The sequence below is a fragment of the Piliocolobus tephrosceles genome, chromosome 4 (assembly GCF_002776525.5).
Source record: "Piliocolobus tephrosceles isolate RC106 chromosome 4, ASM277652v3, whole genome shotgun sequence".
NCBI lineage: Eukaryota > Metazoa > Chordata > Mammalia > Primates > Cercopithecidae > Piliocolobus > Piliocolobus tephrosceles.
Genome location: NC_045437.1, coordinates 77,865,600 through 77,891,020, shown reverse-complemented (window position 1 = coordinate 77,891,020; position 25,421 = coordinate 77,865,600). Strand labels below are relative to the sequence as shown.

At 44.2% G+C, this 25,421-nt stretch overlaps 1 protein-coding gene across 2 annotated transcripts in view; it reads right to left on the bottom strand.

The window, feature by feature from the left end:
* RASGRF2 (Ras protein specific guanine nucleotide releasing factor 2) overlaps positions 1–25,421 on the bottom strand; it is a 273,755-nt gene that overhangs the window by 37,966 nt on the left and 210,368 nt on the right. For both annotated transcript variants that reach the window (XM_023214960.2, XM_023214961.2), the window contains exon 18: positions 11,800–11,906. In XM_023214960.2, coding sequence (XP_023070728.1) covers positions 11,800–11,906 — 107 coding nt within the window. The remainder of the gene's footprint in view (positions 1–11,799; positions 11,907–25,421) is intronic.

Here is a 25,421-nt window from a genome sequence, read left to right as displayed (position 1 = left end):
ATTTCAGGTGGTAAAACCCACAGACAGTTAAACCCAAAAGTGGTAAGCTCTGTGCCCTGCTCCTGGTCAGCCCTCAAACGTTTGTTGAATGAATGCATAAAAGTCCATGGGGGAGAATACTTGACTTTGAGACAAGTGGTAACAAGCTACCTAAGTTTTAAACTGGTGGTTTGGGAAATTAGTTTAGCAGATGCGAAGTGGGAGGCTCCTGGGAGAAGGCACAGTGAAAATGTGGAAGATATGTTAGAACAAAAATAACTGGGAAGAGGCAAATGGCAATGAATGACACTCATTCAGTGAGAAGGAAAAAACCATCAAGAAAACTATTTATTTGATCATTTGCTGACAAATGATTCTTCATTTGAATGACTTGCTAAAATTCAGCCCCTAGTTCTGAACAGCTGTGCACACAGGAATCTTTAAATACTGCCCCACAGCCCCAGAATCAGATCACTTCCAAGCTTACATCTTTACGCCCCAAAAGGGAATCAGTCAGTTTAAAAAGCATTTACCAGAAAAAGAGAGAATCTTTTTTTTTTTTTTCTGGATGCTGTGTTTTCCATTAAGTAGGTGGTAAATTTATATGGATTGTCGTTTTCAAGAAAATGACAAAGACCAGAGGGAAAAAGAAAAGTCTGGAAGGGCATCCTTTTATTGCTGATATTTAAAACTGTATTCAACTTTCTTAGTTAAATAATGCCCCTTGCCAATAAAATTATCTTTAATTCTAATATAACTAGAAAGTAGTCTATTAGTTATACTTTTGTTTTTACCCTGATCCATAGGAGGGAAAAAGACTGATAAAGAAAGCTGGTGGGTGCATCCTTCCTTCTCCAAGGAGAAGATGCACTCCGAGTTACAGGAAGTAGCATCTTTGACATTCACCCAAGGAGAGACTTTATGCAAAGAGATTGGGAGCTATAAGTTAGTGACATCTGAGAGCAGAGTGGAGAGGAGAGGAACACAGAGAAAGGCAACAGGCAAGGCAGAGCCGTGGGGCCCTGAGAACCTGTTGATACACAATTGTTAAGTCAGCTCTTGACATCCTGAGGCAGCTCTGAAGTGATGGAAAGCACTGGTCCAGGCCTGGTCGGATCAAACAAGGACCAGGTGATGTCAGGATCATCGTTCCCCATGCTGAGGATTGCATGCCACAGTCTCCAGAAATGCTTCCGAGGTCCAAGAGTGATTACAAGAGTGGGAGACAAATGAGGAAAAATAAGGACTCTCTGTGGCACTTGCATCAGAAAACTCTTACAACAGGGATAAGAAGCTATCGAAGTACATACAATTCCATCAACGAAATCCATCCACAAAGAGTTAAGGAATCGCACTAGTTCAATGGGGAAAATGTTTCGGCAGCTAATGAAAATGGAAAATCAGTGCCACTGAAGACACGCTTCCTAAAAGCTTAAATCTAGCTTATGCTAGCTTAATAAATCCTGCTGTAAATGTCTCACTGTAAGGAGAGTTTAAAGGATAACAATAGGGATGTATAAAAGATAAGAAAAAACTTTGGTAAGTAGTTCAAGGAACTAGGATTTTCTTACTTGGTTGGTTGTTTGCCTGGACCAGAGAAAAAGAGAGAATAAAAATCTATCTTTGGAATTAAATAAAAGAAAATCCATACTTATCAGATAATAGTTTCGTACATTTCATATTTTCCAGAGAGATATGACAAATAATTCATTTGTGCATTATAACTCCACACAGATAATTTTGCCAGTTTTACAAATGTGGAAACTAGCAAGCTAACAATGGAATCCAAACTAGTGTGCAAGTTTCCAGGTTTCTCTCCTCATCTGAGACCTTTTTGACCCAGGAATCTCTGAAGAACTAAAGTGAAATGTGACGCCTAAGGCATCTGTTCTGAGAGGGGAGAGAGAGGGCAGTGGTCAGTAAAAGATCGCAGCAGGACCCAGCACTACCATAAAGATAAGGGTCAGCCTATGTGTCCAGGCAATCAGAAGAACCCAAAAGGAACTGAAGTTGCTGGACTATTTAAATCAAATGAAGCATTCTCTATTTCATTTCGGCTGCTGTCATGGCAAATCTGTTTGTGAACAAACACTGGTGCGTGCCTGGTGGATGTTTCGGATCTCTTGGCTGAGATACGCAGAGGCTGACAGTGTGTCGACAGCTAGAAGTGAATGGGTGCTGAAGAATAATAAAAGGGTGAGACCGACATAAAAAGTATGTCAGGCGCAGTGGCTCACGCCTGTAATCCCAGCACTTTGGGAGGTTGAGGCAAGTGGATCACAAGGTCAGGAGTTCGAGACCAGCCTGGTCAATATGGTGAAACCCCATCTCTACTAAAAACACAAAAAAATTAGCTTGGCGTGGTGGCACATGCCTGTAACCCCAGCTACTTGGGAGGCTGAGCCAGGAGGATTGCTTGAACCTGGGAGGTGTAGGTTGCAGTGAACAAGATCGTGCCACTGCATTCCAGCCTGGAGAAAGAGTGAGACTCTGTCTCAAAAAAAAAAAAAAAAAAAGAAAAAAGTATATAGGCCGTCAATTATCCTCTGGCATGGTGATTGTGTAAAATCATTTGTGGCTGGGCACAGTGGCTCATGCCTGTAAACCCAGCACTTTGGGAGGTGGCAGTGGAGGGATCACTTGAGGCAAGGGGTAGGTAAAGTCTATAGTGAGCTACAATCGCACCACTGTCCTCCAGCCTGGGTGACAGAACAAGACCCCATCTCTGAAAAAAAAAAAAAAAAGAAACACACATGCAAAAACAACAAAAAAACCAAAAAACACCATTTGCAAGGTTGAAGCAGTAGACAGCTCATTAGTCATTTAAAAACATTTCATAGCTGCTAGCATCTCACATTGAGACTAAATTTTATCTTCTTATTCCTAGTATCCCCATCAGTCCCACCAGCTGGGGACATGCCCAGGAGCCTCGTGGCACTCTGTGGCCCCTGAGCAGTGGGCAGCATCTCACCCACTTGTCAAGGTGGGATGTCTGGGGTCTTGAGGCTTCAAGAACAGTGGGGGTTTCCTGGCCCTTCACCGCAGGCATCTCTAACTGTACCTCCTGCAGGCAGGTGGCCTGGGGAGGCTGGCAAGGGTGGGTACTGTCACCATCTCAGCCTGGGAGGTGCTGCAGTGGTTGTCAGCAGAGGCACAGCACTCTTCCCTGCACCAGCCTTTAGCAAGTACAAATCATTTAAGCAACACAAAATAGACTCAGGGTCAAAAGTAACTTTCCTAAGGAAAGATTGAGAAACAGGGAAAGCATTGGCAATGTTGACATGTGCTATTCTCGCTGTCCTGAGTCAGAAGCGGGTTTTTATGTTTCACATTTTGAGCGGTCTACATCTCAACAGTTGGCCTGCAAGATGGAGAGGCTGCGAGATTGGGGGTTCCCGGCAAAAATGGTGCAGCCAGACGGTGCGGACTGAAACCTGCTGCTGCCATTTGCTATCGGTGGAACCTCAGGGAAATGGTTCAGTCTGAGCTTCCATTTCTGCATCTGTAAAGCAGTGGTAATAACAATATCGACCTCCTCTCCCTCAAATGAGTGGAGTCATGGTAGGTGACTTAATATTTGAAAACAAAACAGTGTCTGACATAAAGTAAGTGATACAGTATGTTATTTTTTTAAATTGGGTTTCTGTCATTCAGAATCCGTCCTCACAGAGGAAACTACCTTCATGCTAAGAATCAGGTTCTCAAGTCACCCATAAAAGATCATGTGCCCCGTATCATAACTAAACCAATACCAAACTTCAGCTGCTCCTAGATAGATGACTTCTATGCAATTCAATGCTTCTTCTTCCTTGTTCAGAGTCCTAGTGACACACTTTTCCACTGGAAGTCTCATCCAGCCATGGTGAAGGCTCAGGGAAAGGGGCTTATAAAGTCTTGAACTTCTTCAGGAAGTGGGGACAAGAAGCGCCATTCAGAGCAGAGGCATCTTTCTCCTGCGAAGAGCTCAAAGGTCAGGGCCCCATAGGCTGAGATTGCCTTGCAAATGGAAGAGAAGATCTGCTCTTTAAGGGCAGAGACCGGGCTGGGAGTGTGATGGAAAAGTACCCGACTGGCACCAGCCCAGATGGACGAGGAGGGCAGGGCTGGAAGCAGGCCAGGAGCCATCAGGAGAGGTGACAGCAGCAGGCCAGGAGCATCAGGAGAGGTGACAGCAGCTGCCTGCTCAATAGCCGGTTGTTTCTTTCGCTTCTCGTTCTCCCGCCCACACCGAAAATTCTGTGCTGTGTTTGTCCTGGCCCAACTTCCATTTCAGATTTGGAACAATGAACAAACCTCAACTCAGTGCTCTAATTCAACACTGAGTTTTGTGTTTCACTAGGCAATGCCAGATAATAAACAAAAAAAATTTAGAAGGGGCCCCTGTCATCTGTCAAAATAAGAAACGGAAGAGACAAAGTGTGTCCACTCACATTTTGGGAAATCTGATCCCTGAGACCTTGAACGCACTAAGTAGAGGCCATCACACCGGCACGCACTTTTCCACCTTAATGAGTCAGAGTCCCCACTGTACCTCAGACCTGGGACTGCAGCCCCAAAACCTGAACTCTGTGGGGCAGACGGATGCTCACTGGTTGTCCTTTGCTGGGAAAGAGCCATTGTCTTCTCTGAGATAACACTGACTCTGAGGATACGCAAAGGCTTTGCTTTCCTCGCCACAAACCTAACACAGGTGTGCCCCCTTGAGCAGACTTATTGCTGGAGCCATCGTGGAGACCACCTGGTCGGGTTCTTGTTTCAGAGGAATGGGGCACTCTGGGAGACGGGAAGGAATTTTGACAGCTGGGTCTGTTTCCAGCTTTTGAGTGGTCTAAAACTGTGCTGTTTATACTGTAACCATTAGTCACCTGTGACTATTAACATTTAATTCAATTACATAACATTAAAACTCCAGCTTTTTAGCCACGCTAGCTACATTCCAAGTGATCAATTAGCGGCATGTGGCTAGAGGCTGCTGTACTGGGCACCATGATATAGAACATTTCCACCATCACAGCAAGTTTACCTGGACAATGCTGACTGGACCCCTTTGAGATTTACGTGGTTCACTGGTCACATGGGGGTAACAGCATTTGGCCTGCTTGAAGGTCTGGGTTTGGACCAGATGCCGCTTTCACACGGTTATCTCTATCAAGAGCAGCATCCGCAGTGCTTTGAGCCTCCATCTGTAATGGCTACTCTGTATGTTTTAACTCACATAATCCTCACCCTCCCATAGAGGAAAAAGTGGCATTAATCTCCATTTCTACAGATGAAGAACTGGAGGCCTGGAGGAGCCAAATAGTTTGCTCAGAAAAGCCAATAAATGCCGGAGCAGGGTTTTCCATCACGATCATCCTAACTTCACAGCTCCAACAGGATTCGAAGTCCCCCAGCTCTGAGATCTCTGCTACAAAGACACATTAGGACTGAGTTGAACTCCTACTGTGATTTTTGGAGACGTAAAAACTCTCACCTCAGCTGTTATAAGTGACTAGAGTAGGGTTGTGAGATCCGCTAATTCCTGTCTTCTACCTCAGACTACATTTATTTGTTAATTGTGTTATGAAAGTGTTAGGGTATATTTTCACGAGAGTGATAAGGACTCTGTTTTGTGTGTGTGCGCGTGTGTGTGTCTGTGTTTATAGGATAAAGTATATATAAAACCCTCTTATAATGGGAAATGAGTGTATATATGTAAAACATACCATAAGCAATGCTAAATGTAAATACTAAAACTAACAGAGCACAGGGTAACACTCAGGAAGAGGGGCAGAGACTTGGGGGCCCCCCTCAGGTGCTGGCAATGTCCCAGGTCTTGACCTGGGTGGCAGTTATATGGGCGTCTACACAGGCAGAAAGTCACTGACCTACACACTGAAGTTTAGTGTCCTTTATATGCGGTATGTGATATTTCAATAAAAATGCCAAAAAGCATGTCAACTGAAATGTAAACTCAAGTTATTCATTATTAGCTAAATATGTGTCTCTTTGTTCACCATAAAATGAATGTAAGAGAACTGGAGCGAGTTAGAAATATAACAGCTGAGCTATTTTGATAGATTTTGTGAAATTGCTCTCCCAAGGGACCCTAGACTCCCTGTATCATAAGTAATAATGGAATCATCAAACAGCATTACTGCTTCTTGCCAGTCCCAGTAAACCAGTTGATAGTCTATCCTTCCCCACCTGGCATGAAGTTCTGGGTAGGCACCAAAGTCTTTCACTACTTTTTAGTTACAAGAATGGTGTCATTTCAACAGTCAAAATGTCCAGTCCAGTATATTCTTCAAAACCTCAGTCCAGCCTCCCTCCAGCCTTGGCGTGGGCTGCTTCCAGCCTAGTGGCCTGCATAGGAGACCCTTTCGGATGTCCCCACCACCTCTCCACTAGCGGGCTATTGCTTCCGGTCCTGCAGCTCACCAGGGGAAAACAATAATTTAGTGTGATAGTGCAGGGGGAGCCCAGTCCTGGCTCTCTCTCTAGATGTGGCAGGCGGGCAGTGGCCAGTGGCCAGATTTTCCTGTGTGAGACTTTGGAGACCTCTCTGTGAGAGACTTAGGGCCAGCTCCCCTGACCCTGGCAATGTCTGCCCTCCTGTGAGTCACTTTCAACTCTCCCAGGCCCTGGGCTGCCAGTGGTCTGCTTCACCCAGCGTCTGTCTACACATCACCCCTCCAGGACGTCCTCTTGGGCAGGATCCAGGGCCATCCAGATTGGGGGCCATACTCCCCATGGACCCACCTGGTTCACTGAAACACATATGAATGCAGCTCACTTCTAGCATCCACCACTCTTCACTTTGCCCAGCGAGCACCTTTCACCTTAACAGGGGAGGCTAGCTGGGTGGTTTCCTTGAAACATTTCTCATGTGGCTGGAAGTGAAAAGGAGGCATCACCCTGCCTTCCCCATGGTGGTAGGGAACTTACACAGATGGCTGTCTCTGGAAATTGCCCTCTCCTTGACCTCCGCTGCCTCAACTTCCCACAGGTGGGTGATCACAACTGCTAGCAGGATTGATTTCACGAGCTCTTAGCTGGTTTTGCTTAGGTGGCCTAGCCACTCCATTAAGGCCATGCAGGCTATTGCTGGTACCTATTGTACCTGCCCCGGTGCCTTTGGTCCTCTGCCTGAATGTCAGAAACAATCTGAAGAATTCAATTTAACAGCCGGCCACACACAGAATTACATTCAGTCCATTGACTGTTAGTGGGCATTTTCCCAGTGGCTTTTCCCAATGGCTGGAAGCCCCTTGAGGTCAGAGACTGCATGGATCTTGTTCACCCCCACACCTATCCCAGTGTCTGGAACATTCTGGTGCCCAATTCTTATTAGTGAATGAATCAAGGAGGTGAGAAAACAGAAAAAGGAGTAGCAGTGTTCCTCTGTAAACTCCTTTGGGGAGGAGATTTTTATGTAGGTAGGTCATTTTTGTCTGATCTCATGTTTTAAAAACATTCCCCTAAGCCTACAATTAAGAAAATACATGACTGTTTCATTCTCGGCCACTTGTCATTCAGATAGGACCCAGAGCCTGATGGAGCTAGTGGTAGCCTGCAGACACAGCTGCAGCTCTTTTACCAGCATCGCTCATGGTCTGTGAAATTCCTCCAATAAATGGACAGAGCATTTCTTCAGAACTGGTTGGTCAATACGATGATTGAGGAAAACCAAAATCGCCATAGATCGTACATGAAAGGCCTTCTACAGAGGCTTGTGCAGAGATCTGAAATGTTTATAGTCAGCCTCCAGCCATCTGTCTGTGCACAGAGGACAAAAGCAATCACGGGAGCATTTGGTAAATAGTACTACAGATCTGACACCTGCAGGGACCTGGGAATTGTGTAAATGATATATAAGGTCTCCCAGCGGGAGATGCTCAAGACGCACGTAGACCTCTGATGAAAACACTTCCTTTACTTAGACTGCCTAAACACACAGCCCTGATTTCTGACCCATTAGTGGTTATAGTCTCTGTCTGGGCTGACTTTGGAAACTTTAAAGGCTAGAAAATGACCTCCAGGAGAGAATGAACAATGGAAACATTGAACTATAAGCTCAATTTGACAAGTATTTACTGGGCATCTGCCATGTGTTCAGCATTGCATTACTATGTGAAAGGAGACACAAAGATGAATGAGACAAGCAAGGAGCTTACAGGCCGGTTGTAGGGTGGTGAAATGTGCATCTCTCCTGTCCACAGCTGAAAGGGATTTCATCACACATATCAATATCATGCTTTAGGCTTAATTCAACATCACCTTTAACTTCATCACATCCTTGGGAGAGGTAAAGCAGGGATGGTTATTCTCATTTTCAGAAGAGGAAACTAACACCCGAAGAGGTGGAGAGACCAGCTTGGGGCCCCACAGGGGCTACAGTGGCAGAGCTGGAGTAACAACCCTGGTCCCCTGACTCTGGGCTGCTGATCGATAGACAAGGCACATGGGAGAAACCGAACTTGGGCCTGTGGCTTCACTTGCAGCTTAAAAGGCAACAAATGAGTGAGAAGGTGTAACAAAATGAGGAGCAATAGGCCAGAAGGTATTCACATATGAAGATTTTAAAAACTCCCTAAAAATGGAACATCCTAGCCTCCCCAAATACTAACTAAAGAAAAAACTAGAAGCCTCCAGGAGAAGAAATGCTATCCTAGCACCACACGGGGTAGAGTTAGGAGGTGACATCCTGGGGCATTCTATTTCTCTGGAGAACCAACTCCTACCCCCACACTTCTGCAACCTTTACTTCTCCTGAATAAAGGTCAGGGTAGTATCTGCCAATATTAGTTACCTTTGATGAGAAATGAGAAATAAATACACGATGTCTAATACTCTGTGGTAGCCTTGATTCTCTAGATTATTTGTGGGTGAATCTACAGCTTGGTTGATGTAGATCTACAGCTTTTCTATGTCTAGAAATTGAAGTGGGCTCTCTGGGTAGCCATGTGAGAAAAAATGTAATTGTTACCATGCTTAGCTGTAGTTTTGAGATGAGTACAACTTCCTACTCATTTTTTAAAAGCTACTGATTCAAAATAATCAGGTTGCCACAATAATGCTATATTCTTCCTTAAATGGACTCGACTAGTACAAAGTGAATCAGATAACTACAAATCATCTTATCTAAGCCCTTCACTTTGTGAGGTGAAAACTAAGACAATAAGGGTGAGGGTTGGTTGACAGTTGGATTATGGCCCAGGGTTTCAGACCAGCAGTCCCATCTACAGCTAGATGCTGCCTTGGGAGAGTAAAGACCTGCAGATAAACTTGGATAAAGATACCAAGATGGGCTGTTACTCTTAAAGCACCGTACCAGTCAGCTTGCTTAGGCTCCATGAAGCCAGGGCCACCTTCACATCTTCTGAATGAAATGGCCCAGGCTAGGCCCACAGTTGGTGAGAGGAGGCAGTACACACACAATGAGGCCCCGAGACCGTGAGCTGAGAGCAGCTCTATTTGAACCATTCACCAATCCATCACCAACAGCCTGCCTTGACTTGCGCAAACCGTCCAATGTGGAGGCCAGATGATTACCAGGCAGCCTTAAGTGAGTCAGTAAAAGGAAGAAAGGGAATCTGGACACTCAAGCCAGCAAAAAAGAAAAAAAAAAAATGCCCTAAAACCATTCTCAATAAGTGGAAATTTCACAGAAATGTCCTGCACATGGTTATGTACTTACACAGAGAGGATGAGGAAGGTGACAGGAGATGCACATGACAAGGTTACACCAGGGCGTTGATAACCCGCCACAGAGCCGTGAGGCCCACTCACGCATGCAGGGCAGGTAAGGAGAGACCTTGTGGCAAGAACTTCCTTGGGCACATCAGTGAACGAAATAGCCAGGGTGTGTATTTTACCCAGTGGTGAGGTCAGAAGAGAAGACTGGATCCCTGAGCTACTTACATCACTCACCTATGCCCCTGCTGGAGGGAGAGTCTGAGGAGCTGGGATCCCTCTAACTGGAATTGGAGATGGACAAGCTTGCTTATGTGTAAGCACAGCTGCAGTCACTCAGGTCGCAAAGCATCTGAACTGTATAAACAATTCAGCTGCCAAATCAGGTGGCAAAGCTTACTGTAAAACTATTGTAAATGAGGGCTTCTGTACACTAATCTCTCCCCATCTATGAATTTTCTTTACCAAAAAATAAAAAACTCCCAGCCTACTGTCATTTGCTTTGTGGTACTTTTGTAGCTACGGTAAAAATTTTATATGGATTGGGAGGGATTCCTGTTTGAGATAATTAGGAAAAGAGGGCACTGGGGATTGAGAAAAGGGAAGTACGGTGGACAGGGAAGCAAGGCTGGAGGGCTCTGGGGAGAAGATTTGGAAGGGAGGAGGGGAGCTGAGGCCAGGGGAGAGAACCAGCTCAGCCTTGTTGATCGAAGCTACGTTGCATCTTGGAAGCCACTGTGGGCCCCAGGAATTAAATGTCAAGATTCTTGAGAAAAAAAATCAGAGAAGAATAAGATGGACCATGACACAGTGGAAAAATTGTAAATACTCATTATGCTGTTTTATCTGCATTGTGGCAAAATGGATTTACCAGCAGCTCACTGGGACTACGGGGAAAAGAGACTAGACATTTCTCATGTGCTAAGGATGGTTCTTGGAATTTGAATCATATAGGATTAAATTTTTTAAAATTTAAGATGTGTAAGATGGAATGTTTACATTATTTAGTATGCTATGTTTATTACTTTATTTTAATTAATATTTAAGATTTTTTATGGGCTTACTTGTGGTGAGGCTTAAATTAGCCACTTTTCCTAATTAGTAAATTCTCTTACCACAAAGGTTTCAGGAGCCTGCCCTCATGGTGACCCTATTGAATAGACTGTCATTACTGAGGACCATGCAGCAGACACGTGATGGCCTCTGTGAATATAGTGGCAAAAACTGCAATTACTTTGGCACCAACCTAATAATAAAGACCTGGGACTACCTCCCCCTGGGAGTGCCATTTGTAACACATGATTCTCATTAGCAGACTGACAAATTTGATTCTATTTCTTTTAATATACGCTGCACATGTTCTGCTGTGAGGCAGGGCCCATTCTCTCTCTCAAACTGCCCTTGCAGGGTGCCAGGCAGGTGGGTTTCCAGGAGGGCCGGCCTGCCTGCTATGTGGCAGTGGGTAAGAAAAGCATTATGCATGCATCACATCAGGGGGGCAAAGTGGCACCTGACTTTTTTTGTGAAAGGGGAATAAATTCCACAAACGTGCACTGAGAACACATAAACAGATAACAAGTGGGTGTCTGTCAGTGTAACACAATTTAAAAACAGCATTGGGAACCAAAACATCAAAGGGCGTGAGGCAAAATATCTCCAGAATCAGGCCTGGAAAGCACTCCCTGACGAGACCCCACAGTGTTATTTACTTCCAGGGGGCACCGTGAGGTTTGCGTCTAGTTGGGTGGGGGGCGGGGATACCACTGCAGCTGGCAGCCTCTCAAGCACAACTCCACTTACAGAGAAGACCCTGTGAAAGGTGCTCCCAGGGTAGGTGGCACAGTACAGTGGCCTTGCTGTGGCTCAGGTGCCCATGGGCGAGTGCTGTTTCCTCAGAAGATGCGGGGACAGGGGAGCCCCATGTCACTGTGTCATGTCATTTGCAGATCTGAAACAGTGGATGTTGGCAAGCCACGTGTGTCTGCTTTGATCTGCATGCCTAGCCTATTTCTTCCCTTCCTAAGTTCCAGTGTCAAGGTTTCACACTGAACTCCAAAGAATCGGGAGGTGTTTTACATGTGTCACGGCTTAAAAAGATGATTTTTTAAAAATCCTTGTAAGTAATTAATGAGGGCACTGACATACCTGTGCGTGCTTTGAGACCCAGTGACGGAGGACGTTCAGTACTCGGTTGGTAGCCGTTCTCCGTATGATAAACTCTTTATCACATGTTCTCTCAGTGTTGTTAAAGCCTTAGGAGGAAAAGAAACACACACGTGTTGCAGTTAAAGCCACTCCCCTGGGGCCTGGAAAAGGTCATATATTTTAGGACATTGGTTAACGAAACCCACAGACGACACTTCTTGGCAGAGAGGTGCGCGTGGCTTCAGACTGTTGTGAACTCCGCTCACCTATTACGCGCTCAGCAGCGAGGCCCTCGTGCAGTTACAGGTGCAATTAAATAAGTAATGAGCACGTATTTATTGAAGGCCACTGATTAAAGCTAAAGCTGCTCTCCTGACACCTCCATTTATGCCTGTCTTGCTCTGTAATACAAAGCCAAGAAGGAATTTTAACCAAGTATTTGAGTCAGCATTAATTTATACTTTTGCCTCAAAGTAACTGCACAACCAATAACATTTTCAATATCTGTAGATGGATTAGGCCGTATGTTGGCTCATGGGTGATTCAAATACTTTACTGTGTATCCCTGTACTGAGAAGCAGTATAGCATCACTGCTAAGAATGTGTATTTAAAAAATACTACAAGAGTAGATTTTAAATGTTTTCACCATACACACACACAAATAGTAAATATGCCAGGTGATAGATCTGTTAGTTTGGTTTGATCATTCCGCAACATAAACCTATATGAAAGCATCACATCGTACCCCATAAGAATATAATATCTACAATTATTATTTGTCAATTAAGAAGGAAATTTACAAAAACCCCATGGATTCCACAACCAGACTGCCTGCTCTCAGATCACTGTTCTCCCACCCTGGCAAGTTACGTCGCCTCTCTGGTGACCAGCTTCCCATGTTCCTCATGAGATAATAAGCGGACCTACCTCATAGAGCTGTTGTGGGATTAAGACTTTTAATACATGTTAAACATCTAAAATGGCACTTGCACAGCAGTGAGACTGCAATAAATGTTAGCTATGATTACAATTCAATCTTGGTTCACTGTCTTTGAGTCTTCTCTGTGCTGGCTAATGTCTCTATCTTGGCTACCTTTTCATTATCAAGAAACCATTTTAATATTTTTCCACTGACACTCTGTTTTAAAACATTCTGCCTTCCAATCACAGTGAAATCACATTTCCTTTAAACATCAATTAAAGCCTTATATAACTTCAGTGGCAAACTTTTTGAAAGAGTTGTCTAGGTTGGGCGCGGTGGCTCACGCCTGTAATCCCAGTACTTTGGGAGGCCGAGGTGGGCGGATCACAAGGTCAGGAGATCGAGACCATCCTGGCTAACACAGTGAAACCCCGTCTCTACTAAAAAAATACAAAAAACTAGCCGGGCGAGGTGGTAGGCGCCTGTAGTCCCAGCCACTCGGGAGGCTGAGGCAGGAGAATGGCGTGAACCCGGGAGGCGGAGCTTGCAGTGAGCTGAGATCCGGCCACTGCACTCCAGCCTGGGCTACAGAGCGAGACTCCGTCTCAAAACAAAAACAAAAACAAAAACAAAAAAAAAAACAACAAAAAACAACCCCAAAAATTAGCCAGGCATGGTGGTGGGCACCTGTAGTCGCAGCTACTCAGGAGGCTGAGGCAGGAGAACGGCATGAACCCGGGAGGCGGAGCTTGCAGTGAGCCGAAATCGCGCCACTGCACTCCAGCCTGGGCGACAGAGCGAGATTCTGTCTCAAACAAACAAACAAAAAAACAGAGTTGTCTATACTCACTGATTCCATTTCCTCACTTCCTATTCTCTCTACATCCTACTCCAAGCTTCTTATCCCATCTCAGCAACAAACAGCTCCTATTTAAGGTCATATCAATAACCTTCATGCTCAGGGGACAGGCTACAATCTCTCCCTAGGAAATCTCATCTAGGCCTACCACTTAAATGATTACCTACAAGCAAATTAGTCATATATTTATATCTCCAGATCTCTTCTCTGAGTTGCAGATCCATATATGCAATATCCAATTGTCTCTTTCTATTTTCCTGTTATATGTTTCAAACACACTTCAAACTTGGTATGTTCAAAAAAAAAAAAAACAAAAAAACAAAAAAAAACCCAAATGGCCTTTACACCAAACTTTGTCTTCTTCCAGTGTTCCCTATCTCAGTAAAGAAATACCACTCTCCCTCCAGTTATGTAAACCTGAAACTTCGGAATTATTCCTGTCCTATCTTTCTGCTGTTTCCTAATAATTTTATCTGCTATATAAATCTCACATCTGTCCCATGTCTTCCCATCTACAAAGCCAAAACTGGGGCTGAGCTACCAGTAACTCTGTCTACGGTAATAGCCTCTGGTCTACTGTAACAGCCTCCCAACTGGGCTACTCTCACTCTTGCCTCCTCAAATCTGTTCTCCTTGCTGAAGTCAGAAAGATCTCTAGGATCTTAGAAAGAAAATTAGGATGTGTTGTTCCAGTGTTTAAAGCTGTTTAGATGGCTCTTATGATAAATACAAAACCCCTTAACACAAACTACAAGGTCTTTGGTGGTTTAGCCTAGCTCCTCTCAGTCTTTTCTGAAACCATGTTTTCTATTCTTCTTCCATCTTACCACACTTCTTTTCAGTCATTCATCCTCACCCCAGGGTCTTTGCACATACTGCTACATATCTGGAACAATTACCACTCCTCTTTTCACTTAGTGAAAGCCACTCTTGTTTCCAATTTCACTTCTCCAAATGAGCGCTTTCCAGCCTTAATTGGACAAAGCCCCCATTACATATCTCACAGCACCACACACGTCTACTCTACGGTACTTAGCACATTTGAAATTTTACACTTATTGATGTGATTATCTGATTAATATTTGTGTCATTAATGAAGACAGGGATCTAGTATGATCTTGCTGGGCACGAGCACCTGTCTGGCACATAGCAGAAGCCGTATACAATATATATTTGCAGAGAATGAAAGCCTAGATGAAGTATGAACTTACTAAGTTTTATTTATTTATTTATTTGAGATGGAGTCTGTTGCCCAGGCTAGAGTGCAGTGGCGCGATCTTGGCTCACTCCAAGCTCCACCTCCCAGGTTCATGCCATTCTCCTGCCTCAACCTCCCGAGTAGCTGGGATTACAGGTGCCTGCCACCATGCCCGGCTAATTTTTTGTATTTTTAGTAGAGACAGGGTTTCACTGTGTTAGCCAGGATGGTCTCGATCTCCTGACCTCATGATCTGCCCGCCTCGGCCTCCCAAAGTGTTGGGATTACAGGCGTGAGCCACCGTGTCCAGCCTATGAACTTACTAAGTTTTATTGAATGATATATGACTGTAAGGATAATTGAGTGAATCACTGAAAGAATACTTCTCAGAGCTTATGAGTTAAGAGAAAAAAAAAAAAAACCTCTAAGTTTCTAAAGGCCAGAGGCCCCTTCTCCTTACTCCTCTTCAAATGTAGACAGGCATCTTCCACCCACCAGTGGACATTTTAATTCTGTCAGAAGATGGTGATGATGTGTTCTTGGCAGAGTAAGTATCTTGGAAAAAAAATCTTTTGTTATTAAAAACTTAGAAATTCTGAGTAAAATATAACAAATATCCTTCTAAATGCATAGCTGAGTTCTCAACAAAGTAAGGAATTTTCCATGGTCAAACACACAGAGGGATCTGAAAAGCAGAACCAAGTCTCTGAACTGAGCTGGCTGTCCTGAGGGGAGGGGAGGCTATCAGTAGCATGGTGTTTGGATCGTAACATCCACATGGTTCAGGAGAAGAAGCCCCAGGGCCTTCATTAAGTGGGAATGGGGAGATGGGAACTGAGACTCCCACATCAACCTGGAACTCTCAAAGGACCACCCCTCTGTAAAAGAATGTAACAGGGAAAAAATTTATCCTGCCTGCAAAAGGAGACTACAGAGAAACTTGTCTGCCTCTGCCTCGGTTGGGTTGTGGGAGAGGGTGGAAACATTCTCCTCGAGAACAGATCATCACAGCCCACCTCCTGCAGGCCAGAGGCTCAGGGTGAACCCCTATTGTGTGGTGTACCCATCTAATGAGAAGGTAAAATAAAAAGTGGCCTAGGCCAGTGATAACCCTGAGGACCCCAACAAAAGCATGTGCAAAACCTCTGCCGAGGAACACACACCTCAGCCTGCACTGGATCACTGTGGAGAAAGCCATGAAGAAGAGCTCACAATCCAAAATTACAAAACGCACAAACCGTCCACAGGAGCAAGGATCAGTAGGCACAGGGATCAGGAACCTGATGCTCCCCATCCCACCCCTCCATCACCACCACCAAGAATTTCAGATATGAGAACTATTAGATAGCTCTAATTTAAACATACAGTATGTATTCCACATGTGAGATATTAATACAATAGATTCTCCTGGATTATGGAGAATTGGGTTATGCTGCATATGTGAAAGATGTCTAAAGCCCCCCAAATATTTGCGATTTTCTTTTCCAGAAAATGGTACAGGGACTTCTTGGGGGTGGATCTATGATTTTGGGACAGAATGGCTTCCACATGGTTACTGCCACCAATTAGCAGTGTAGTCCATATTTAAATTAAAAAATATTGTCCAAGTAGCTTTCCATTTAGATGGTGGTTTGCAGCAGACACTCCGGCAAGTTGTAGAAAATTGTTCACATAGCTTTAAAGACTGAAAAGTGGTGAGATGGGCATGTCTGATTGGAAGCATGTTAGCATGGACCTCAATGTCTATGTTATAGCAAGAACACACGATCAGCTTCACACATGACAGCACAGTTAAAACAATCACAGCCAATGAGTATACGGCACCCCCTTTTACAAAAAATGATCTATCAAACTGCTGCAGGCATGTCTCTTGGAGAGATGACATCTGGCTTGGGGCATTTCTAAATTGTCCCAAAGGGCATTTGGGACAAATAAGGAATTAAGAATGCCATTTCAGTGATGCATCATTTTTCATTTCATACAAATGGGACACAATCTGTCCAATAGCATCAATGTTATCAATGTGCTTTGCTTTACCCAGTAGATATTTTTCTTTTTCCTTTTTTTTTTTTTTTTTTTGAGACAGCGTTTCACTCTAGTTGCTCAGGTTGGAGTGCAATGGCACAATCTTGGCTCACTGCAACCTCCACCTCTCAGTTTCAAGTGATTCTCCCGCCTCAGCCTCCCGAGCAGCTGGGATTACAGACGTGTGCCACCATGCCCAGCTAATTTTTTTGTAGTTTTAGTAGAGATGGGGTTTCATCAGTTGGTCAGGCTGGTCTCGAACTCCTAACCTCAGGTGATCTGCCTGCCTCAGCCTCCCAAAGTGCTGGGATTACAGGTGTGAGCCACTGTGCCCAGCCCCAGTAAATATTTTTCTAAAGAACTGTAGGCAAGATAAAATCATGTAACTGATTTGTATACTACTGTGCACTTGGATTACAACCGGATTTCTACTCTTCGGTTGCTGTTATGGAAAAATCATTAAGATTTATTGCCGCTTTGTGTCAGGTGCTTTGCTAGGAGCTTTACAAGTGGTCTATAACTTAACCCTCACAACCAAGGACAATACTAACAATTGCCATTCATCACATGCCTGCCAAGTGCTAAGTATAGTATCATAAGTAATGTGGCTTCTTCAACATAACAGCAACTGCATAGGTTAAATGTTGTTACCCCAATTTGCAAGCAAAGAAACAAAAACCAAAGAGGCTAAGAAACTTGGCAAAGGTCACAGAACTAAGAAGTGTGAGAACCAGGATTTGAGCCCAGGCCTGCCCATTTCTAAAGCTAGAGTGCTCTTAATTATACCCTAGTGCCAGGATCCAAAGTGTAAGCCTTCAGTTTCTCTTGCAAGTTAGTAAACCAACACTTAAAGGGACAAGAGAAGATGCTATTTGGATATTTGGAGAAAGAAAATGCTTTCCTTTTAATTCTATCTCTCTTCTAAATTTTGAAGTGTGAGAGCATGACACCACTATTAAATAGACAGATAAGTTCATATTGTCATGGATTTTAAGGCAAAACCTTCATTTATCTAATGGGATTTTGAGATTTCCTCAAAATGTGCTCTTTTCCCAAACTCATCACATTTCTTACATGACACTTATGTGGACCAGAGCTTTTCTTAGTGTGGATTGCAATAAAAAAGTTTGAAAGTGATTGAGATAGACAATCTGGTTACTAGCACTATGTTTAAAGAATCTGCATTAATTTCCCTGAAATCCTGGGTAACCAAGTTTGTGCTTTGCTATGAAACATGGTGAGGAAAAAGCAGAAGATGCTTCTCGTCCTGTCACTGTGCTGCTTTGCTCTGTCACCAAACACTCTCTTCATTCTCTCCCTGATCCTCCAGCCTCTCCGCCTCTGCCTGATTCCTTGGTTCCTCTTTTCTAGGGTTGTCCCCATTCCATTCTCACTCTCTTGGGGACATGCCCTATCTCGTGGTTTTTCTATGCCTTCCAACCTGACACCTCCAGTTCCAACAGTACCCCAAACTCCTCATTTCAAACTTCCTATTAGACATGTCCATATTAATGACACATTCTCCTCTCCTAAGAAACATATCTAAAAACCAAGTGTATGCGTCTTTCCTTCCAACTGCTTCCCAATCTAACTTTCCCATTGACTTCATGGGCTAGTTATGGTTTCAACCTCTCAGGTGGGACACTTTACTCTTCTTTGTCCCTCCTTGGTTTTTCTCATTTAGTCAATAAATTCTGTGAACTTTTGGTAGCACTAGTTAGATTTATTCCTTCTTTTCCATTCTCCTGCCGCCATGCTGTGTGCTGCACATACGGGTTGCAGCTATTGTCTCTGAGATATTCTTCCTTTCTACATTCTCTCTGTCCTTATATTCTCCTTCTGTCCACAATTCAATTATTCAATCAGTATCTATAAAGCACCTACTACATTCCAGATACTGTGTAGGTGCTGAGTGCACAAAGGGAGATGTTCCCTGCTCTCGTGAAGTTTGCTCTATAAAGCGGGAGGAGATGGCCTTCAAACAAGTTAAGACGCCAAATGTACAAAACTCAAAACCCTGGAAATGAGTAAGGTACCTATCTCTTCCAGAATAATCCTCCCAAATACCCCTTTAATTTGTTACTCTTCCAGCTCAAGTACTTCTCATATCTCCCTATTGCCCACCAAACCAATCTAGAACATTTTCCTAGACATGTTGAGATTAAGTAACTTGTTCAAGGTTACACATCTACTAAACTGAAAATAACTGGTCAATGCAGACAAGCAGATTTGCCATACATACATCATGGTAACAGTGTTCACTGAGTCTATGAATTGACATACTGTTTCTGGAGAGATGATTTAGGATAATAGCTATGATTATGGAAGCTCAGCTTTAGTCTGGATAGGGCAGGACATTTGGTGTAGTAATCTATTGGTATATTCAACTGCTTCTAAACTACTTCCATCTTTATTTGTTTATTTTTTTGAGACAGAATCTCACTCTGTCACCTAGGTTGGAGTGCAGTGGCGTGATCTTGGCTCACTGCAACTTCTGCCCCCTGGGTTCAAGTAATTCTCCTGCCTTCTTAGCCTCCCAAGTAGCTTGGATTACAGGCGCCCACCATCACACCTGCATAATTTTTTTGTATTTTTAGTAGAGACGGGGTTTCACCATGTTGGCCAGGCTGGTTGCGAACTCCTGACCTCAGGTGATCCACCTGCCTTGGCCTCCCAAAGTGCTGGGATTACAGGTGTGAGCCACCACACTCAGCCTAACTGCTTCCATCTTAATGGAGTACCAGTTGGCAATCTTTTGTTTTCAAGGTACAGAAAATCCAACTCAAACTGGCTTGGAGTAAAAAGGGAATTGCTATTTCACATATCTGGAGACAGCGATGGTTGTAGATTCAGATCTCATTTGATTCAGAAGCACATGATGTCATTTCTGTCTCACTGCCAAGCAGAAAAGACGGGTAAGGCCTTGCTAGTCTTATAATCTCACCACACGTCATCCAGAGGATGAGAGGGCATTCTCTCTGGAAACTTCCACTGAAGATAGAGGAAGTTTCCAGCCTAGGGCCCCCAAACAAATCCTTACATTTTGTTGACATAAACTGCATCATAGGCCTTCTATGAACTCATCATTTGACAATGGTAGGGTTAAGGGGTGGTAAGTTCCCACTCAAAGCACATGGCCAGAATGTGAAGGGGCAGTTTCTTAAGGGTGTTATTGGCAAGATGCTAACAAGGTGATGAACAAATATGCCTCAGAGTTGATTTGTTTGTCTGTTTTTACCTTTCTATAAGTGTGTTCTTATCCTTCAGTTTTTAAATTCGTCTCCTTACTCAGGTTAACCTGAGATTTTCTCTAAGTGCAATTAACTGTAACAACAACAAAAAAATCCTTGTAGACTGAGGGAAAGAAGCTCAGCAGATCTATCATTATTTGTGATGAACAATACATGAAGAATGGTAAAATCATTATCTTTGCTTTCATCTGTCAAGGAAATCAGTAATTAAAACTGTCAACTAAATTGTTCTCATAGTTTTTTTAAACAACATGTGTTGTTTAGATTCTTAAAGGAATGATTATATATTGTATTTAAAATGAAACTTAATGAGAACCTTTGTGTATTATTTTAATCCTCATAAATCCATAAAAACATATTCCTTGTTTTTACAGATGAGGAAACTGAGCCTCATAGAAGTCCAACATCCACCTAAGGTCACAGACGGTAAAAAAAAGCCAGGATTTATGACCAGGTAAGTGCCTCTAAAATGCAGTCTCCTCCCACGGACACACACCGTCTGTGTGCCAACTCATGAGGAGCAGCAAGTCGTTCCTGGTGATTCTGTGTAATTATCCAGCCCTCCCATCGCTGCTGTCATCAGCTTTTATGCTGCTATAGAAATGCAACAAGAACACACTGCCAGGAGAAAGGGGGAAGGTAACTTCTGCCAAAGGAGAATGGAGATGGAGGTCAGTGTGAGGTGAAGCCATAGGGTTAGCCAGTTTAAAAACTTCCAGAAATTGTCTGGGGCAAGAAGGAAAGAGATAGGTTAGAAACGGAAAGGTGACAACATGTTTGTGGGAGACAATAACATGAACCAGTTGCAAAATTAAAATAGAGTGCTCTGAAAATTCAAGAAATACAATACTCCAGGTCAGTTTCTTGACAGCAAAATCCAAATTACTCAGAAAAGCCTTTGAAAATACAGCAAATGCTCTAGAAATGGTTAATATACAGAACACACACACACACAAAAGGAACACACTTTGAATTTTCTGATAATTTTCTTTTCTGCTCAACTTTGTGACCTACTATCTAAAAAGTGAAGGGAGGGAGATTTTGTGTGCTTTAGTTTGAATTTCCTTGATGGGGCATTAGTCACCTCCTGTGGATAAGATGTGGCACTCCAGCCTGATGTGAAACAATAGTCACCCCCTTGGCATTAAGCAAACTTTCCCCACAAACCAAAATAATAATGAGTTTTAAACCCTTCTGTATTTCTTTCTACAAAATCCTACCTACACATCTAGAAATGCTTTTCCATGGGAATGGGATTGGGAGTGAGTGGTAGCTTCTTATCAGGGAGGGTGCATTTACAGCGTGTTCCGTTGTGAATGAACACGCACCTGCGTATGCAAGGAGAGGGGGCTGGCCACCAAAGCAGTGGAGATATTCTGAAGATGCCAAATTAGAGAATTTTAGAGATGGTTAGGAAGGGAGGATGAAAATGGGCCATTTTCTTCTCCTCAATTTTTCATATATAATAATTTATACAAAAAGGTTTTAATGTCTAAACACAGTAGGCTTTACCATTACAACATGAATGGGAGGAAGGGTGGAAACCAGGAAGCACAAAGCTGCCCCAGCTTGGTCAGACAAAATGTTCACCGAGCATTTGTGTGCCAATCAATGGGTAGGAGTTTTGTGGACAAGGAAAATAATTGGTTGCTCATAGGAATCTATGTTCTACTGGGAGGAGGCAGACATAATAAATAATAAATCATACAAGTGATATTATTATCTATAGGCAAATAAATAAGGTAAATTCCAATATTGAACAGAAGAAGGGCGACTAGGCCCATGTGAAAGAAAGTGCACATTGGCTAGCTCGGGCAGTGGAAGGCCTTTCTAAGGAGAAACACAGGAGTCGGGACATGAATGAAGAGAAGGAGAGAGTCATGTGGAGATGTGGAGGAAGAGTGTTTCGAGCAGAAGGAGCAGTGATTGAAAAGGCTGGGACAGCTCTGCTTGATGGAGGGATGGGAAGCAGCCCAGTATGGCTGCAGCCCAGGAATCACAGGGACAGGAAATGGGAGGTAAAGTCAGAGAGTAGGCAAAATCACCAAGCTTCTTTTAAGTCAGTTTAAATAGCAGAATTTTATTCTCTAGTATTGGGAAGCCATTAGAGGGTTTTGCCCAAGGGAATCATATTGTCTGATTTACATTTTGGAAAGGTTACTCTGGCTGCCATGTGCAGTGTGGACTGAGGGGGCAAAGTAGAATGAGGAGAGGCCAAGAGTGAGGTAGTGATGCAGGTGATGCACATGGTGCAGGTAAAGCAGGTGGTGCAGGTGGTGCAGGCGGTACAGGTGATGCAGGTGGTGCAGGTGATGCAAGTGGTGTGGGTGATAACAGTGGTGCAGGGAGTGCAGGTGATGCAAGTGATGCCGGTGGTGCAGGTGATGCGGGTGGTGTGGGTGATAACAGTGGTGCCAGTGGTGCAGGGAGTGCAGGTGATGCAAGTGATGCAGGTGATGCACGTGATGCAGGTGGTGTGGGTGATGCAGGTGGTGCGGGTGATGCAGGTGGTAAAGGTTTGGACAAAGGCTGTGGCTGCAGATGGTAAGAATCGTTGATGCTGGCAGGGCTAAGACGTGCTGATCAATCAGATCTGAAGGTCTATACTGAATTGAATAGTATTCTCCCCAAATCCATGTCCATACAGAACCTGTGAAGGTTACTTTATTTGGAAATAGGATCTTTGCAGATGTGACCAAGTTAAGATGTCAAAATGGATTATGGTGAGTCCTAAATCCAATGACTGGTGTCATTATTAGAGGGAAATTTGGACACAGACACACTCAGAGGGAAGAAGGCCATGTGATGAAAGAGGCAGATATTGGGAGTCCTGATGCCACCAGCTGGGGAACCCCAAGGATTACCAGCAAACACCAGAAGTTAGGAGGAGGCAAGGCAGGATTCTCCCCCAGAGCCTCCAGAAAGGATGGCCCTGACGACACCTTGATTTTGGACTTCTGGCCTCCAGAACAGTGAGAAAATAAATTGTTGTTTTTTTTAGCCACCCAGATTTAGGTAACTTGTTATGGAAGCCCTAAAAAATGAATTCGAGGTCTAAGGGAAAGAGGAATCAGGAATGGCTCCACTGTTCGGGGCCTGTGCAGCTGGGTAGATGATGATGCCACTTCCTGAGATGGGGCAAGGGCAGGTTTGAGGGGGAAAATCAAGAGTTTGATTTTAGACATAGTTAAGTGCGAGATGCCTCTAGACATCTAATGATCACACTGGAAATGCAAATTGAGAGTATCAGCATTTAAACAGTACTTAAAAATCAGAAGCCTGGATAGGCTCACTTAGGTACAGAGTGTAGATGAGGAAAAGGTCAGATGAAGCCCATGGCCCCACAACCGGGAGACATTTGTTCAAAGAGCCAGCAAAGCAGACCAAAAGAAGGAGGGGAGCAAGTCCTGGAAACCCAGCACGTAAGTCTCATGGAACCCAAGAGGACAGGAAGTGTTTCAACAAGGAGGGAGTGATCATTGTGTCAAATGCCGCTGAGAGGTTGAGTAAGACAAGAGGATTGGATTTGACTATCAAGCTATCAGTTTGTCAGTGACCTGGGTCAGTCATTCCAAGAGTGGTGGAGTAAAAGTCAAAATTGAGGGGAAAAAGAAGGTGATGAAGTGGAGATATTAAGTTTGGCCAATTTTTTCAACACATTGTGCTTTGAAAAGAAGCAGAGGAAGGGAGCCGTAGCTGGTGAAATGGGTAATATTAAGACATTGGTGCTGGGCACAGTGGCTCACACCTGTAATCCCAGCACTTTGGAAGGCGGGTGGATCACCTGAGGTCAGGAGTTCGAGACCAGCCTGACCAATATGGTGAAAACCCATCTCTACTAAAAACATAAAAATTATCTGGGCATGGTGGTGTGCACCTGTAGCTCCAGCTACTTGGGAGGCTGAGACCAGAGAATTGCTTGAACTCAGGAGGAGGAGGTTGCAGTGAGCCAAGGTTACGCCACTGCACTCCAGCTTGGGCGACAGAGCTAGACTCTGTCGAAAGGAAGGAAGGAAGGGAGGGAGGGAGGGAGGGAAGAAAAGAAAACAAAGAAAGAAAGAAAAAGAAAGAAAAGAAAGAAAGAAAGAGAAAGAAAGAAAGAAACTGAAATGCTGTAGGAATGATTGATAAAGGGGGAAATTGATGTCAGGAGAGAAAAGGGTAACTGCAGGAGAACAGTTCTTAAGGAGGTGAAAAGGGGTGGGAGGGGGCAAGGCGGAGGGGTTGGTCCAAGAGCAGTGTGGGGATGATTACTCCACAGCCGCGGGGAGAGGGCAGAGGCTGAGACCAAGTGCAGTGGACCAAGTCCACTGATTTCCCCTGGCGAAATCAGTGGAGGGAAGAGGTCATCCTTGACCATTTGTATCTGCTTTTGCTGGGAAATATGAGACAAGATCATCAGCCAAGCCTGCAAGGGGATGTGGAGATCTGAGAAGAGGAGAAGGCGGTAAAGGGTAAAAGGCAGTGTAGGAACATGACTTTGCTAGAATTGTCTGGCAGTGCAGAATATCCATTGAAGATCTGAAGTCTTCCAGTGAGTTCCAGCAGCAGCACCCTAAGAGTCTCTCCAGAGAACGGCTCCTCTGTGTCTGAGTGCCGAGTCTGCCTGACCCCGTCAATGTTCAGTCATGCTCTTGGTTGCTCCTACTCCCCACCTTTGATCCTTCCATCAGAACTTGCCAGGGGAGGCATCTGCTTTTCCTCATGTGCCCTGGAGGCAGCCACAGAGAGGAGAGGCCGAGGGGTTACAGTGACAGCATCCCTACCTGCAGCTGCTCATGGGGGCTTCCATGTTCAATTCTGTGCCCCGCTTTGGAACTACAGAAAGCCCAGTGAGAACACCACTATCACTGAGTGTGCACTGACGTGTGCAGTGAAACCCCTGCAGTTAAGGATTTCAGACGGATTCTAACCAACTTGCTGTAGAATTCTACTCAAGTGGATTAGTTTAACAACAACTGACTGATTGACGATTCCAAATTTTAAGAAATCTCTTGGTTTTGCAGTTTCTCTTGTGTCCCTACTGGTGATGCTTTTCTGCTCTGCCCCCTCATCCAAGGCTGCTGTGGGGCGGAAACAACACCTACGTCTTGGTTGGCCTTGAGTCCTCAGGACTCACCCAAAACAGGCCTTGGATAAATTGGCTGCTGTGTATATGTATTAAAGTGAGTTCTTCTAACTGCCTAAGTAGGAATTTCTGCTGGGAAGACCAGACTTGGACAGGCCAGGTCCTTTATGCTGACAGCCTTGCATCCATCACTCTGTCTACGGAGGGCCATGTAATATCACTCACAATGGTGCTAACAGCTCAGTGTGGTGATGCTTTAGCTCCATACTGCCAGGATCATCCCATCTCTTCACTCTGG